The sequence below is a fragment of the Daucus carota genome, chromosome 9 (assembly GCF_001625215.2).
Source record: "Daucus carota subsp. sativus chromosome 9, DH1 v3.0, whole genome shotgun sequence".
NCBI lineage: Eukaryota > Viridiplantae > Streptophyta > Magnoliopsida > Apiales > Apiaceae > Daucus > Daucus carota.
In genome coordinates this window covers 39,842,392-39,856,477 of record NC_030389.2, presented here as the reverse complement: position 1 = coordinate 39,856,477, position 14,086 = coordinate 39,842,392, and the positions used below count along the sequence as shown (strand labels likewise).

The following is a 14,086-nucleotide window of genomic DNA, read 5'->3' as shown; positions in this document are numbered from 1 at the left end:
ACAAAAACATTAGAACGGCCAAACTAGACAGCCCATTTCTCATCATCTTCTCAACAGATTATCCCCCAACCCACTAGCCTTGTCTCTCTTTCTCCCCTGCATATCTTTTGTATTTACTATACTAGTATATATAAACAGAATCTCAAACTGTCTTGTCTTTATTAGTATTCTTGTTATATATTTGGTTCCAAGATATTGAAGAATATTGTTGTTATGGAGGAGATAACACAAGTGTCTGAAACATCTCAGCCAGTTATTACAGCAGTTTCACATGATGCTCCTCCCCAGGTTTCCCTTTCTTTCTCTTACCATATGTGTTTTTGTTTACATGGTTTTTCTATTATTTGTGTGCTCATGAGAGAGCAAAGTGTTTTAATCTTGTTATAATATAATGATCGTAAATGTTGCTGAGGATTTAGAGAACCGGTAACTTGACACGGTATTAGAGCTCCAAACATTGAACATCTTATTAGAATATAATGATCCTAACATAATGCTGAGGTTTTAGGAGAACGGGTCACTTGACAAATTTGGGTATCTTGTTGGGTTTTGTATATTTGGATTGTTCTTGATTTTCCGGATAGATAGGTGTGTGTTCTAATTAGTTTTGTTTTAATATGATTATAGTTCTTGGGGTTTTGGGGCTGAAGATATTTTTCTTGTGGAGTTGCAGTCGGCTGAAATAGTGGGGAGGTGAATTAAGTGAATGATCACGCTCAGAGTAATTTGCTGAGAAGATATTATTCCTGCAACCGACTGAAATTGAATGTGAAAAATAGTCGATACACCTGGTTGTAGGATATGTCGATATGCCTAATCCTTCTGCTACAATGGCATTGGTACAACTTACAAGTAGTTGAGGATTTAAGGCCCTGCCAAAACCCTACGCGTCTTAATAAAAATGTTTCTGGATTTTAATTTCTTAGTGAAGCAGGCTTTTCTTAGGTTCCTAGTACTGGTTGTTTATTTAAGAACTACAAGTCTACAACACATATTTAAATTTAGTAAAAGGATAAGAAAAGTTGCATTTTTATGTAATATTCTGTGCCATGTTTGATTTCTTGCACTATATTGTAGAACTAGGGGACATAATTTAGTAAGAAAACCCTATTTGAGAAATTACTAATTGTTCATAAATAATACTTACTTATTCAACTAACATGGACATCCTTCCTGATAACCTAGAAAATTGAACCCAGCCAGTGTACTTAGTTTTTTCTTTTTCTTTTTCTACTTTTTTTGCACATGATTTAATTTCATTCTTTGTGTTAAAAGCTTGTAACTGAATCACTACACTAAGTATAACTATGTGGCACATACAGGCTGATCCCCACAAGACAGAATCCACAACAGAAGTCACAAATTCGGCATCAAGTTCAAGACGCTCTGATCTATCTCTTCAAATCCCTCCTAGACATGTAGGCTTTGGCAATAGCCACAGGGGAAAGGGCTTATTTAAGTCTCCAAGTATCCCAAGTGGAAGTTCTTCAGCAGGTTTACTCCGGGGTTTAAGCTTTAAGAAAAAGGTGACGAATTATGATGGGGAAAAAAATCAACTCCTCAATTCAGACCCGAAAGGAGCTCCTGGTAGCCCTGTTTTGGCCAGTTTTAAGGCAAAATTTTCTTGGGATAGAAGCACCTCTCTTCCTGTCACACCTGCAGATAATTCGTCACCTTCAACCCCGTTTCCTGCCTCTGCAAGAACATACGGGGAGCAAACTAAGTCACGTGTAAGTTTTAATAATGTACCACATATAGTTTTAATAGGGTACTGTCATTTTGCAAGATGTAGTCTTGTAAGATGACTGAGGCTTAGTGTCGAGAAATGTAAGATATTTATTCTAAAATCTTTCCTGCAGATAGGTACTGCTCAAGCTGTTTCAAGGTCTCTCTCCGTGCCCGGGAGAAATATGGTTATTGTAAAATCAGTTTCTTTTGCTAATCGTAAAGAGAATGTTCAAACAGACACTGTCGATGGTACATATCTTTCTACTGTATGATATTATTAATGTCACTTTCCTATGTCCTAGTACATATCTTTCTACTGTATAGAATTATTAATATCACTTTTTTATGTCCTAGTACCGACTCCATGAGGATAAAAAAATGGGACACATTATTATTTATGATCATTATGACCGCCTTTCACTTTTGGCTTCTTATTTACGTGTAAACTACCAAAACCAAGAAAAGATGTTGCAATCAGCGCAAAAATAAAACCATATATAATGTGTTGGTATCTGTGATAGAGATTATCCACTTAGTTGGTTATTCTTAATTTTATCTGAGTCTTAATTGCTGGTTCTTCCATCTTATATTCCAACTCTGTTATATGATCAGGCTGTTATATGCACCTTTGTGTGTGTGTGAATGTCTTTAAAAATTTTAAGGAACTAAATCTAGTAGCAGGCTCAATTGATGTCCAATAACCTGCATTTGACAACCTAACTTTCGCATTCTGGCGAACTAAAATTTTCAAGTGTCAAGGACTGAAGTATAGTTAAAAAACAGTACTCAATGTCCTACAGTCTTGTTGTTTACCCGTTACCGCTAATATGGGAATTTGATTCCTGGAGAAATCAGGTCAAAAAACTGATGTTGAAGATGATGAAGAAGAGATACCTGAAGAAGAAGCTGTTTGTAGAATATGTTTGGACCCATGTGAAGAAGGAAATACTCTGAAGATGGAGTGCAGCTGCAAAGGTGCACTCAGGCTTATACATGAAGAATGTGCGATTAAATGGTTTAGCACAAGACCAAACAAGAATTGTGATGTATGTGGGCGAGAAGTGTCAAATTTACCTGTAACTTTGCTTCGTGCTCCAACCTCTACTCAAAGGGACAGGAGAACAGAGGTTAATCAACAAAATTTGAACGCAGGGCCGATAAGGTGTATATGACTTTAGTGCAGTTTTAAATTTTTAAATCAGATCATGTCATGTTATTTTAATAATATATCTAGTCTTTTGAGCTTGATAAACTATTAGCGCTATGTCTAGAAATATAACTGAGCAATGTATCCCTGTCCAGAATTAGGATTGATATATTGTTCAGTTTTTATGAATATTCTCAATCTTTTTGTCTACTTTTGATTCGATTTTCATGATTTTTTTCTGTGTTTTATGCAGTGCCTGGCAGGACTTTGTGGTGCTGGTTTTGATCAGTACAATTTGTTATTTTTTCTTTGTCGAGCAACTTCTGGTAAGCTTTCTCTACTAGATTCAGCACAAATATACACATCTACTAGCTCACAGACACACACACACACACACACACACAAAATAAATTTCAAAAGGACAATTACGCTTCAGTTTGTGTGGTCACACAACTGGATAAAACTTGAATATATGTTATATTAGAAAGTGAATCATACTTCTAAGCATAGTTGCAATCACCAAATTCTATATAACATGTATAAATTGATAGCACATTTGCACGTGGTGATTTTATTGCTCTTCTCTGTAGATTCATGACCTAAAAACGGACGCAGTAGTGATTGCTGCACCATTTTCTCTGATGTTGGGTCTTTTGGCATCTGCACTTGCAATCATCCTAGGTATAACCAACCCCAAACCCTGTTTATTCTTGCTACTCATGAGGCATTTCTGCAGACTGACCTTCGACTTTTCACATGCAGCAAGCAGGGATTATATATGGACTTACGCAACGTTTGAATTTGCACTAGTAGCCATGACACTCCATCTTTTCTATTCAATAGTGAGTACTGTACTTGATTTTCTCATTACCATACATGATTTCTCGACCTGTCAATTCTACAGGCATCCAAAAAGCGCCATATCGCCCACACGGGCATCTATCAGTTCTCTTCGTGTGCACTTTACATCTTTTATTATAACTAGAATAATCATAATAAATTTGTTTCTTGCAGTGTCGTTTGAAGGCAGTTTATGCAATACTAATATCAGCATTATTGGGATTGGGGTTGTGCACGAGTCTCAACGCGGTGTATCTTCGATATTTTGTTCGGCGACTTCAAGTTCGACAAAACTCTAGTCCAGTATGATGAGAATTTAAAGGGAATACGCAGCTTACTATATTTTTTTAGTTAGCAATCTGAAAGTTATATAACAATGTATACCATATTCATTAAATGCCAATGAGTTTACAAAATAAAATTTAATTTAATCATGTTTGTTAAGGTTTGAGCCATGTTTGAGGAACTTTACACGGGGTTATTGTATTTAGGGAGTTTTTTTTTTGTTAATGGGAATGAGAACGGGAAATGAGAACGAGAACGAGAACGACAAACGCAGTAATATGGCAGTGACTCTAATATATTGTCTGTGTTGTAGAACACATTTTCTTCGCAAAAAAAAAAAAGAAGAAGAGGGTTTACAGTATCAAGTATCAGTACAATAGGATGCTTTTTGCCCCAAGTGAGAACTACAGATGCATTTAGAATGGAGATATATAGTTTTCCTTATTCTACTAGACCAAGCTTCCCTGGATGTTGGCAAAAGAATGAGATACATACAAATCAAATTCGGAGTTGTCGGCTTCCAAGAATGATTCAAATCCCTCAACTTGCGGCAGATGATACTTGAACTGTATTTCCTGCGTAACCTGGTATAGTTTGTATCAGAAACAGGAAATCAAACCCAATTTAGTAGTCACAAAAGGATTAGTAAATCAAACCTCTCTCAATATGTAGCCATGATGTGTCTAAATAATTCCTTTGGTACTGCAATTGGAGGAATGGAGTAATGTGAGATTAAGTAATATCAGGTGACTTCTTAGATGTGCTCAATAAACTTACCGGGTAACCCTGTAAACCTCTCGTATTGTTCGTAAGCCTGACCAATGAACATTTCAACCCCGGTAACAATTTTTGCTCCACATTCATCGGCTTCCTTCAGTAGTCTGGTGATTTTGGGGGTATAAACCGCATCAAAAACCAATTTGTATGATTTCAGAGCTTCCTGCAGAAACAAAGACCTACTTACATCTATTGTAAACGTCTACAACTCAAACAATGCGAATTTGGTTTAATTATGAAAACGAAATTTCACATGGTAAATGAGATCTAAAGAAACTAGATGCAATAAACCTTCAAGGGTTGAGCAACTCTACTTATTTACAGCCAGGTAACATGATAACATCAAGACCTTTACAGTATCTAAGATAATTAAAAGGCCAAATAATTCAATCATAAAAATATGCTATAAAAAGGAAATTACAGTATCCAAACCTTAGAAATGGGTGATTCATCGATCTTTGGTTGCATCCCAATAGAGGTTGTATTAGCAAGAACCATATCATCCTCAGGGCAGAAACTATTTAAGTCGGAAAGAGACAAAGCCTGTCCTCCAACTGTATCAGCAAGTTCTCTTGCTCGATCTTGTAGAAATATATTGAGAGAAGTTCAAAATACTTACAAATAAGAAAACATTGTATACTCATCAAGGAGTTACACTTATTTTAGCAAACATCAAGGAGCTACACAATCGACTTGCACAAGTCTAGTAACTAAGAATCTAACCATAAGTACGGTTGGCAATCACAACCCTTGCTCCCTTCTCCTTGGCACCATATGCAAGTGCCTTTCCAGCACCGCCAGCACCAATGACTACAAAAAGTTTACCAGCCAAGGGTGACCCAGCTGCACTATCTGTAAGGTGTGAACCTGAGAGCATAAACCGTGTGCAGTATGAGTGTACTTTCAAGTATAATCGGGCTGTGCGGCTAGTGAAGCATAAAAGAGACCTCTCAGCCCATCCTCTATTGCAGAAATTGCACCAACATAATCTGTATTGCAACCAAATAACTTCCCATTGTTTCTCCTCACAATGCAATTAACAGCTCCTATCGACTGTGATATATTAAAAAATTCAAAAAAAGGGGTATTTTTATAGAAGTCCTAAAGGTATAAATAACAGAAACAAAACTTAACCCATAAACAAGCATATGTAGAAATGATATAATCAATCACCTTGGCAACTGAATCCACCTCGTCGCAGCACTTTACTGCAGACTCCTTGTGAGGAATAGTACAACTGCATATAAACATTTTTCATGTAATCCTCCATACACAAGTTGAAAACATGATTTATTTGGTACCAAGAAATTAATCACCTAGTAAACTAAAGTTGCAAAATAAGTGAAATTGGGACACAAGCAAGTTAGCCAAATTTAGGAACTGTATCATAGAATTAGACATATATAGAGCGTAGGTGGAGCTACTGTCATTATAAGTGCAAGTGTTTATAATTCATACGCCAAACCAAAATGATAATTTCAATTGCTTTGTATTTTGATCACCAGTATTATTTTATTAAATCAAAAATAAAAAGAAATTTGCACGAAAACTCTCCGAGTACATTATTAAGTCAGTGAAAAATATTTAGCCTAATATCGAACATCTGGGTGCTCAGGAAGGCATTTGTTGCCATCAAAGTGAACTGTGTTCCATTGATAATAAAAATGAGTTCGGCCATTTATCTTCTACGAAAATAACATTTGGTTCTCGGAAAATTGGAGGAAGATGTTGTAGATGATGGCATGATGCCTTTGTGGGTGCATCAAGCTTCATGATTGATGGATTAGTATGTCACGAAACGAAAGGCAGCAAAAGATGGCAAGCATAACAAAGGTTTATCCAGCTCACTACCAAGTCAAGAGAGGAATCTAAAGTTCTGAACCTTTTGGCCTTGTCATATGTCTCAAGTCTCATCGTCTATCCTATACTAGTATATTCGCAGAGAATCCCTCATCAAAGTTGGACATTACACTGAGAATGAGTAGTGAATTGCTGAACAAAGAGTACAGAACAGATGTAAAACAGTGCAATAAAAAAGAAGATAAACTATAATTATATTATGCTACATATCTATTACAGAAAGTATATTGAAGATTTTAAATTTAGAAAAGAGAGATAAATTAAAAGAGAAACTGGCAATCAAATGCCAGTAAGATTAGTACAGAAAATAGGAGGAAAAAGTGGTAATAAGTGGAGGGAAGAAGACATGATCTGAAATAAAGGACTGCTTATACATATAACGAATTATATTAAGTATATCAAGTCTAGACACTTTAGAAGAACCAAAAGTATATGACTGGTGGAAGCTCAGGATGTCAACCCTAATCAAAACTGCAGAAAGTTAAAGGAGGACTTAAGCTATGATTAATTTTAAGATTCTTTTTAGCAGTTTAATCTACTGGAACTCGTACAAGACTGACCTGAACCCAGCAAAATCTGTAGATGAATAACTTCCCAGAAATTTTTGCAAATCATCCACCAATAGATGCACATAAACTCCTTTAAACCCGGCTGATCTGAATGCTTCATTGTATAAAATGGGAGATTTGCTGTGGCCAACAGGCTTTCCAATAATACCATATATTTTTGTGTCGGGCCCAATTTGTCTAAAATTGTATAAATTGAGCAAATCAGTAATTGTGGGTTGCCCAGGAGCTGAAACTACTCCTGACTCAAGGGTGCCAAAAGTAAGGTATCCTCCAAACTTCGGGCAAAGTATTCGAGATATCAAACCCCTCTCCCCCATAACCAATGCTATTATTGGAACCTGAAAGGATTAAGGGCTCCCTAACATCAAATGGTACTTCTATAATAATAAACGATCATGGAGTTAATAATGCATAAATAAGTAAGCAAAAAATACTCAGGCATGAAAATTTTATAGTGAATGCATGATGAACTTTATCATGCGCTCCATCTAGAATATAAGATAGCAGGGAATTTTGTATGCTTGAACTGAGTCAATGGAGAAAGAATGAGGACACAATACAAAGGTCTAAATTTTAACTCTCCAATAAAATATCATACAAACTTTTTGACTTTTCAGCATTTAAAACACAGTTTTAATTGGCTTTGCATTTTCCCTTGATTTTTAACATAGTCTGGTGTGTTACAGTGACTTACTTTGTAACCGAAAGGAGTAGATGTAAGAAGAATTCGATGAACACATAGGTTTACAACTTACGCAGCCGCTTACTTGCGAATGAACAGTAATCTGAAAAATGCGTGCCACATCGGTAATATCCAAGGCAAAGGTAGCAATCTTCACTATATCAGCTCCACTTGCTTGTATAACAGCCACGAGATTCCCAAGATCTTCAACTGATGGAGTATATTGATAGTTGTGTGAAGAAACAATGAGTTTGCACTTTTCAGGCTTCTTTGCACGCATCAACGTGTTGAACTTATCAGCAGCCTTTATGATAAATAGTAGTTAATTAGTTTAAACGTCTAGACATTCCAGAGGATATTACCAACAAATTATGACAAAGGAAAAGAGATGACAGCTACAAGTCTTCAAAACTAAATGTATATATCTAAGACGACAGCACTATATGTGAAAAACGAAAATGCAGTCACTCTCTTGATGTACATTGCAATGTTAGTGGCCGTGACAATAACAGTAGTTCTTATTAATCTTATCTTGTAATTTGTATATTTAAAAGCCTACCAACTCTGCAAAACGCAAAGAAGTTTCAGCACTGTTATAAAGTTTTACAGAATTAAAGTTCTACGAATTCAAATTCATCTGCAACTATATTATTTAAAATAATCATGAAATGATCTTTATGATAGTAAGATAATTTTGGTCTGTAATATATAATCATGAACAGAATAGAAGATGACCTTTAACTCCACGTCAATGTAATCAGCTCCAAGTTCCATGGCCAATTGCAGCACTTCCAATCGGCTTTCCTCATCACCATCATACTGTCCCCCTTCCCATCGAGGTCTAAAAAACACACCAAATCAGCAAACTACATACTATTTATTGGTACAAGTCAACTAACACAACTGACAAGATTCATAAAAATTAATCAGTGTAAAGGCACTCAACATCCATCTAATTTACATTTTTACAGTTTTCAATATAATCCAATATAATCCCCTTCCGCTGACAAGACTATATAATAAAATCCGCAGCTCAAACAGAATGATCAAACCTTCATTAGCAATCACATAATTATATAAAGTTCCAATCAACATCAACAACAAACAAATACAAAATCAACACACATTTCAATTCCGAACCTGTAAGTAAACAGAATCGGCAAAGGACATTGCTTAATTAAGTAATCGACGTCTCGAGGAGGATCAAATCTTTTCAAACTATCCAATCTAACCTCCACGAGGTCAGCACCACACGACATAGCCTTATTCATTAAAACAACCATCTCCTCCGCGCTATCCGCCATTAACGGAGCACATATCAGAGTTGTACCACTCCTAATCCCCCTCTCACTACTCATTTTCACAGCAGGAACAACCTACAAGCAATCACAATTCACAATAAATAGTTTGTTAGTTACTCTATTTATTAGTCCGGCTGTGGTAGGTAAATGTCTGACAAATTTCAAATTATAATTATGTTAACACTCCAACCGCAAAACGTGGATTAAAAGCATAATTTATGAATATATGCTTAAACGAGAACAATTTTAACGTGAATTATGTTAATACTGCAACCGCAAAACGTAGATTAGAAGCATAATTTAAGAATATACATAAATATAAGTCTGTGCTTAACAGAGAACAATTTTAACGTGAATTATGTTAATACTGCAACCGCAATACGTGGATTAGAAGCATAATTTAAGAATATAAATAAATATGAGTCCGTGCTTGAACAGAACAATGAGAACAGTTTTAACGTGAGAATACGGAAACAGAATACCAGCTGGTCCAGCTCCATTGGAACGAGAAATGTTGAAACACAGAGGAGAGATTTGAGGAGTGTTATTCGTCAACCAACCACTGATTCCTGGCTGCTAGGAGATAAATATTATAATATATAGTTTGAGTAGATAAAATATTGTAGAGTTGTTTATATGTGCAGGTTTGTATATTTGATTGTCTGTTGGTGTAGTAGATGGAGGGAAGTTTGGTGGGTTGGTATGATTTACGGTTGATGGATTATGGTGTCATCTCAGCCGTTAAACTTGTGGCGTTTAATTTGGCAACGTCAATCTGGGGCCTGTTGTGGATAGATGGGTCTGCTTTGAAACTGGATTTATCTTTTTATGGATTAGCATCGAATTGTAAAATTGACCTCGGGTTCATCTTTTTTAGAATAATCACTGTTTTCTGTTCCATATGCACAAAGCAACAGATGCTTTTATCTGCTAATCTAAGTACAGATTCAAAAATCGAAACTAATTTATTGAGCTACTAATTCAGGATTTATTAGAAATTTTCTGATAGATCGAAGATTTTTAGTCGAATCATAACATACTTGATAATTAGGTAAAAAAATTAACTAATCGAGAAATTTTAGAACACTGGACTACTGATTCAGAATTTATAAAGAATTTAAGATTTGGAATTTTTAGTCAAAAACAGAATGTAATAGATAATGAGAGAAATTCTTTTAAAAATTAAACAGAGATTTTTAGAACACTGAAGAATCATGATTCGAACAAGAAATAAAAAAAATTGCGCAATAAAATTTGAGCTATCAATGATTTTACAGCGTAAATCTGACGGTGCAATTTTTCATGGGCATCGGATAAAAATTCTTGCATTTACAGTCAGACAATACTTAAAATGACGTTTCTTTCATAGTATGTAAAGAGAGTGCTCAACAATCAGTTTTTACTTCTATTGATATACACAGCTCCTTGACTGAGGCAGATGATGTATATTTTCTTGCTTTAAAGTGCATAGAATGTTTCTAAAAGCATTTATGTTGCTTTCCAAAATTAATACCAGCACAAATGATATCACAAGTCATAATAGAGAACTGTTGAAGGATGGCAAATTCATGTTTAGCAGTGAGAATGAACTAACTGCAACCAAGTTACAAATCATTGCTAATCAGTCCCACAATCCTTTTATTTAAAAATAGCGTAGTAGCAAGATGTCAAGTGTTTGTAACTTATATAAAGAAAGGTATCCGGATTCCGCCAGAATGAAACCAAGAGCAGCAAGTAAAATCAACCTTGCAGACCAATTATACCTGTGGCAAGGAATACCCATATTGAATAAGTATCGGCATGCAGAAATAAGGTGCTATAATCCTAATGTTATGCAACTTGGTAAATTGATATGCTGATATTGATATTAACCACTTGAGACCCTTGGATTTCATGTGGTGAAGAAAGCCAACAAGGCATCAATGACCATTCATTTCTCATCACAAAGATTCTAGGAGATCAATATGTAGTTGACGTTTCAAATTTGGGCTTTTCTTATTAGAGACTTACCGCAGGCAACCCTTCCACCAGCATTTCCAGTGCTTTTGCTGAGTTCATGACCACCTATAACAGTCAAAATATGAAAACAATCAGCATCTTAAAAAATCTTTTTTTAAGAGTACTGCCCTTGACAAATCAGTGTGTTCATATGAATCACAAACCAAGTAAATTACAAACACATAGCTTAATATTCAGCCAGTAAGTATATATTGCGAAGTAGAACTGGGGCATGCATCAATATATTCAGAAATAAAGTTGTGACATATCCATAAGTTCACTAAATAGCACAAAAACCATAATTAGGTATGTGCAAAGTTGTCCTGTCCCAAGGGCATCACACCTTGAATGTTTAATACTTTTAGGTCATTGAACATTTAAAATCATAATCAATAGACTTCTGCACCAGAGACTAGAATATGGAGATGATCAATCGCAGATAGTATATGAATAGTGATTCTTGTAGTTGAAAATAATAAGATCATCATATCAAGATGGTCATATCAGATATAATCCAAGTGAATGTGAAAACAGAAGAGCAGAGGCTGCAAAACATATGGTTCTTACCCTTTCCCAAGTCATCGGGGTCAGCATGGACGACAACTGCCCTTCCAATGATGGAGCCTGATCCAGTAAGAGGAATCTGCAACAGAAAAGAATTTGAGAAATCTGGGCAAACCATTGGTAAATACAAAATGCATACAATCAGACTAAGAACCAGTACCTGCTTGTCAACAATGGTGAAACTGGCAGTACCTGTATTTTCACAAAAAAGAGAAGAAGACATTATTATGATGTGAAGGTCAGTGAACACTCAAAGAACAACAATTTTTTATTAAAAAAAAAAGAAGAGGAAGCTCATCTTCAATAGAAAAGGAAATGGTAAATATAAGTATACAACTGAGTAAGATGCAACTAAAAGTGATAACTAAGCAATCAGTGATGGCATATACTTACCATCTTCACCAACTGTCACATTCCCAAGGTCACCAGCATGACGGTTCTCATCTTCAGGGGCTCCATGCTCTTTACCAGCAGGGTTGTAGTGGGGTCCTACAGATTAACATGACCAAATACAGAAATCTTAAAATAATAATACATAGCAACAAGAATAGAATTCTATCTAATTTCATTTTGCCTGATTTAATTGAACAAAACGATAAAGGTACAACATATAAAAATATGAATAGTGACAATTACCAGTTGACATGCATCCGTTTGTTGTATCACCAAGTGCATGGACATGGAAACCATGAGGTCCGGGTGCAAGACCAGAAACGTTTCCAGTAACTGTAGTCGGACCTGAGGAACAAAAAGACGAAAGTTTAAACAACTATGAGTAGTGTACAAAGTAAAACCATAAACAAAAAACAACTTAATTTACCATCTCCTTCCTGAGTGAAGTAAATGGTGCCACTGACTCCAGCACTGCTGCTAAGAACTGCAACACCCTTCGCCATTGTTATATGTGATCTAAGCATACATTACAACGTTATCTTAGTAAATCATTGCATAACACTGAACTTTCATTCTTCGGACAAATTAATATATGTTAAATAATACCCTAGCACGTACCTGCTTTAAAAATATAATCTCTAATTAATAGTTTTTAAGTGTTGACACTATTAATTTAAAGTGGTTCTGTATAGAAGAAATGCATAACAATTTTTCAAAGATTCTATATAACAATTCAAAGTCAAAAGCTCACTCCTATGCCAATCATATAAACTCATCATATACGAATACACAAACTTATGAAAAGACGTCTATACTCAACAAAAAACAATCTACATAAAAGAAAAGGGAACACAGGCTCTACATTATCATCGAGATCAATTCAAATATACAAATTAAATCAACTCTGGAAATAAGCTAAATACTCGATATGACCGAAAAATCTAAACAAGGCTCGTGAATGAGCTAAATCAAATATAAATTCATCGAGAGCGTATACATGAATACCAGAATCATCAGCAAACACACAGATTATGACTTAATAAATCCTTACACACACAATTATGAAACAAGATCAAAGCAAATTAACACCATTCTTAATGAAAAAAACGCACATAATCTCATCATTTCACTTCATTTCTACGCTTTTATCGGGATCAATTTAGATCTACAATTACAAATAAGCTTTAACAATCAACTAAAAAATAAATAAATTAAAATTCAATACCAAAACATAACAATCAGCTTAAACAACAAGCTTAATCATAGACACGCACACATATAAACATCGAGTTGAATCAACAGAAAAATTATGATCAGAGAGATTTGTATTACCTCAGGGAACCCCTTCGAGAGAGAGAGAGATGGACTGAGAGAGAGATAGAGAGAGATTAAGTTCAACGAATAGCAGCGACTGCTCACTGCCTGCCCTGTTTTGTATATAATTGACCAACTGTGATCACCTACCACTCCATAAGTCAAACGCTGACTCGCTAGGGAGGGAGCGTGTATCGTACGCGGCACAGTAATATTTAGCGATGATGATGAGTTTATGAGATAAGTGCGTGATATACACCAATATCATGAAGTAGTGGGCAGAAATGTAGAATTACTGAACACAAATGGGCCGGTATTCTTTGGATCCCAGATTGTTACCGAATGAACAAAATTCGAGTGAGGTTTGGGCCAGGCTTAAAAGTTTGGGTTTTTAAAATCGGGTTGGATAGGTGTTCCCGAAAAGAGTAATATCATGTAGGGATGAGCGTGGTTCGGTTTCGACCGGAAATCAAACCGTAACCAAATTTATTCGGTTTCCAAAATCAAAAACCAAAACCAAACCAAACACCGTTGGTTTGGTTTCGGTTTTTAGTTACGGTTTCAGTTTATAATGGTGCGGTTTCGGTTTTAAAACCAACTTAAATCAAAATAAATTATATACTCATAA

The 14,086-nt window shown here is 35.5% G+C and overlaps 3 protein-coding genes across 5 annotated transcripts; 1 reads left to right on the top strand and 2 right to left on the bottom strand.

Moving 5' to 3' along the window:
* Window positions 1-74: 74 nt before the first annotated feature.
* Window positions 75-4,159, top strand: LOC108202932 (uncharacterized). Its single transcript, XM_017371557.2, has 8 exons — window positions 75-288; window positions 1,323-1,730; window positions 1,860-1,977; window positions 2,584-2,890; window positions 3,129-3,201; window positions 3,466-3,556; window positions 3,638-3,717; window positions 3,890-4,159. Exons 1-8 carry the CDS (start codon window positions 214-216, stop codon window positions 4,022-4,024), a joined length of 1,287 nt encoding a protein of 428 aa, XP_017227046.1. The 5' UTR covers window positions 75-213; the 3' UTR covers window positions 4,025-4,159.
* Window positions 4,160-4,258: 99 nt separating this feature from the next.
* LOC108202931 (bifunctional 3-dehydroquinate dehydratase/shikimate dehydrogenase, chloroplastic) lies at window positions 4,259-9,832 on the bottom strand. 3 transcript variants are annotated; one of them, XM_017371556.2, is made up of 12 exons: window positions 9,672-9,832; window positions 9,029-9,264; window positions 8,624-8,729; window positions 7,974-8,192; window positions 7,198-7,544; window positions 5,951-6,014; window positions 5,725-5,830; window positions 5,501-5,644; window positions 5,210-5,358; window positions 4,778-4,940; window positions 4,657-4,702; window positions 4,259-4,584 (listed from the first exon to the last, which is right to left on the bottom strand). In XM_017371556.2, exons 1-11 carry the CDS (start codon window positions 9,687-9,689, stop codon window positions 4,662-4,664), a joined length of 1,593 nt encoding a protein of 530 aa, XP_017227045.1. In that variant the 5' UTR covers window positions 9,690-9,832; the 3' UTR covers window positions 4,259-4,584; window positions 4,657-4,661. The 3 variants fall into 3 exon arrangements, with proteins under 3 accessions (XP_017227045.1, XP_017227042.1, XP_017227043.1); XM_017371553.2 differs by having other exon boundaries at window positions 4,397-4,584; window positions 7,962-8,192; window positions 9,672-9,831; XM_017371554.2 differs by having other exon boundaries at window positions 4,397-4,575; window positions 7,962-8,192; window positions 9,672-9,831.
* An 879-nt stretch (window positions 9,833-10,711) lies between these two features.
* Window positions 10,712-13,614, bottom strand: LOC108200536 (superoxide dismutase [Cu-Zn]). Its single transcript, XM_017368730.2, has 8 exons — window positions 13,477-13,614; window positions 12,572-12,660; window positions 12,388-12,489; window positions 12,145-12,240; window positions 11,912-11,943; window positions 11,755-11,830; window positions 11,200-11,253; window positions 10,712-10,952 (listed from the first exon to the last, which is right to left on the bottom strand). The coding sequence occupies exons 2-8, from the start codon at window positions 12,645-12,647 to the stop codon at window positions 10,930-10,932; spliced, it is 459 nt and encodes a 152-aa protein (XP_017224219.1). The 5' UTR covers window positions 12,648-12,660; window positions 13,477-13,614; the 3' UTR covers window positions 10,712-10,929.
* Window positions 13,615-14,086: the final 472 nt, after the last annotated feature.

What these genes read in the sequence shown, in the direction of transcription:
- LOC108202932 (XM_017371557.2), top strand. Translation starts at nt 214, where the DNA reads ATGGAGGAGATAACACAAGTGTCTGAAACATCTCAGCCAGTTATTACA. An exon ending in GGGAGCAAACTAAGTCACGT is followed by an intron (nt 1,731 to 1,859) that starts GTAAGTTTTAAT and finishes TCTTTCCTGCAG; the next exon opens with ATAGGTACTGCTCAAGCTGT. An exon ending in TGCACTTGCAATCATCCTAG is followed by an intron (nt 3,557 to 3,637) that starts GTATAACCAACC and finishes TTTCACATGCAG; the next exon opens with CAAGCAGGGATTATATATGG.
- LOC108202931 (XM_017371553.2), bottom strand. An exon ending in ACATTGACGTGGAGTTAAAG is followed by an intron (nt 8,193 to 8,623) that starts GTCATCTTCTAT and finishes TTTATCATAAAG; the next exon opens with GCTGCTGATAAGTTCAACAC. An exon ending in AATAGAGGATGGGCTGAGAG is followed by an intron (nt 5,645 to 5,724) that starts GTCTCTTTTATG and finishes TTATGCTCTCAG; the next exon opens with GTTCACACCTTACAGATAGT.
- LOC108200536 (XM_017368730.2), bottom strand. Translation starts at nt 12,647, where the DNA reads ATGGCGAAGGGTGTTGCAGTTCTTAGCAGCAGTGCTGGAGTCAGTGGC. An exon ending in CCCCGATGACTTGGGAAAGG is followed by an intron (nt 11,254 to 11,754) that starts GTAAGAACCATA and finishes TGACTGTTATAG; the next exon opens with GTGGTCATGAACTCAGCAAA. An exon ending in TGGTGGAAGGGTTGCCTGCG is followed by an intron (nt 10,953 to 11,199) that starts GTAAGTCTCTAA and finishes TCCTTGCCACAG; the next exon opens with GTATAATTGGTCTGCAAGGT.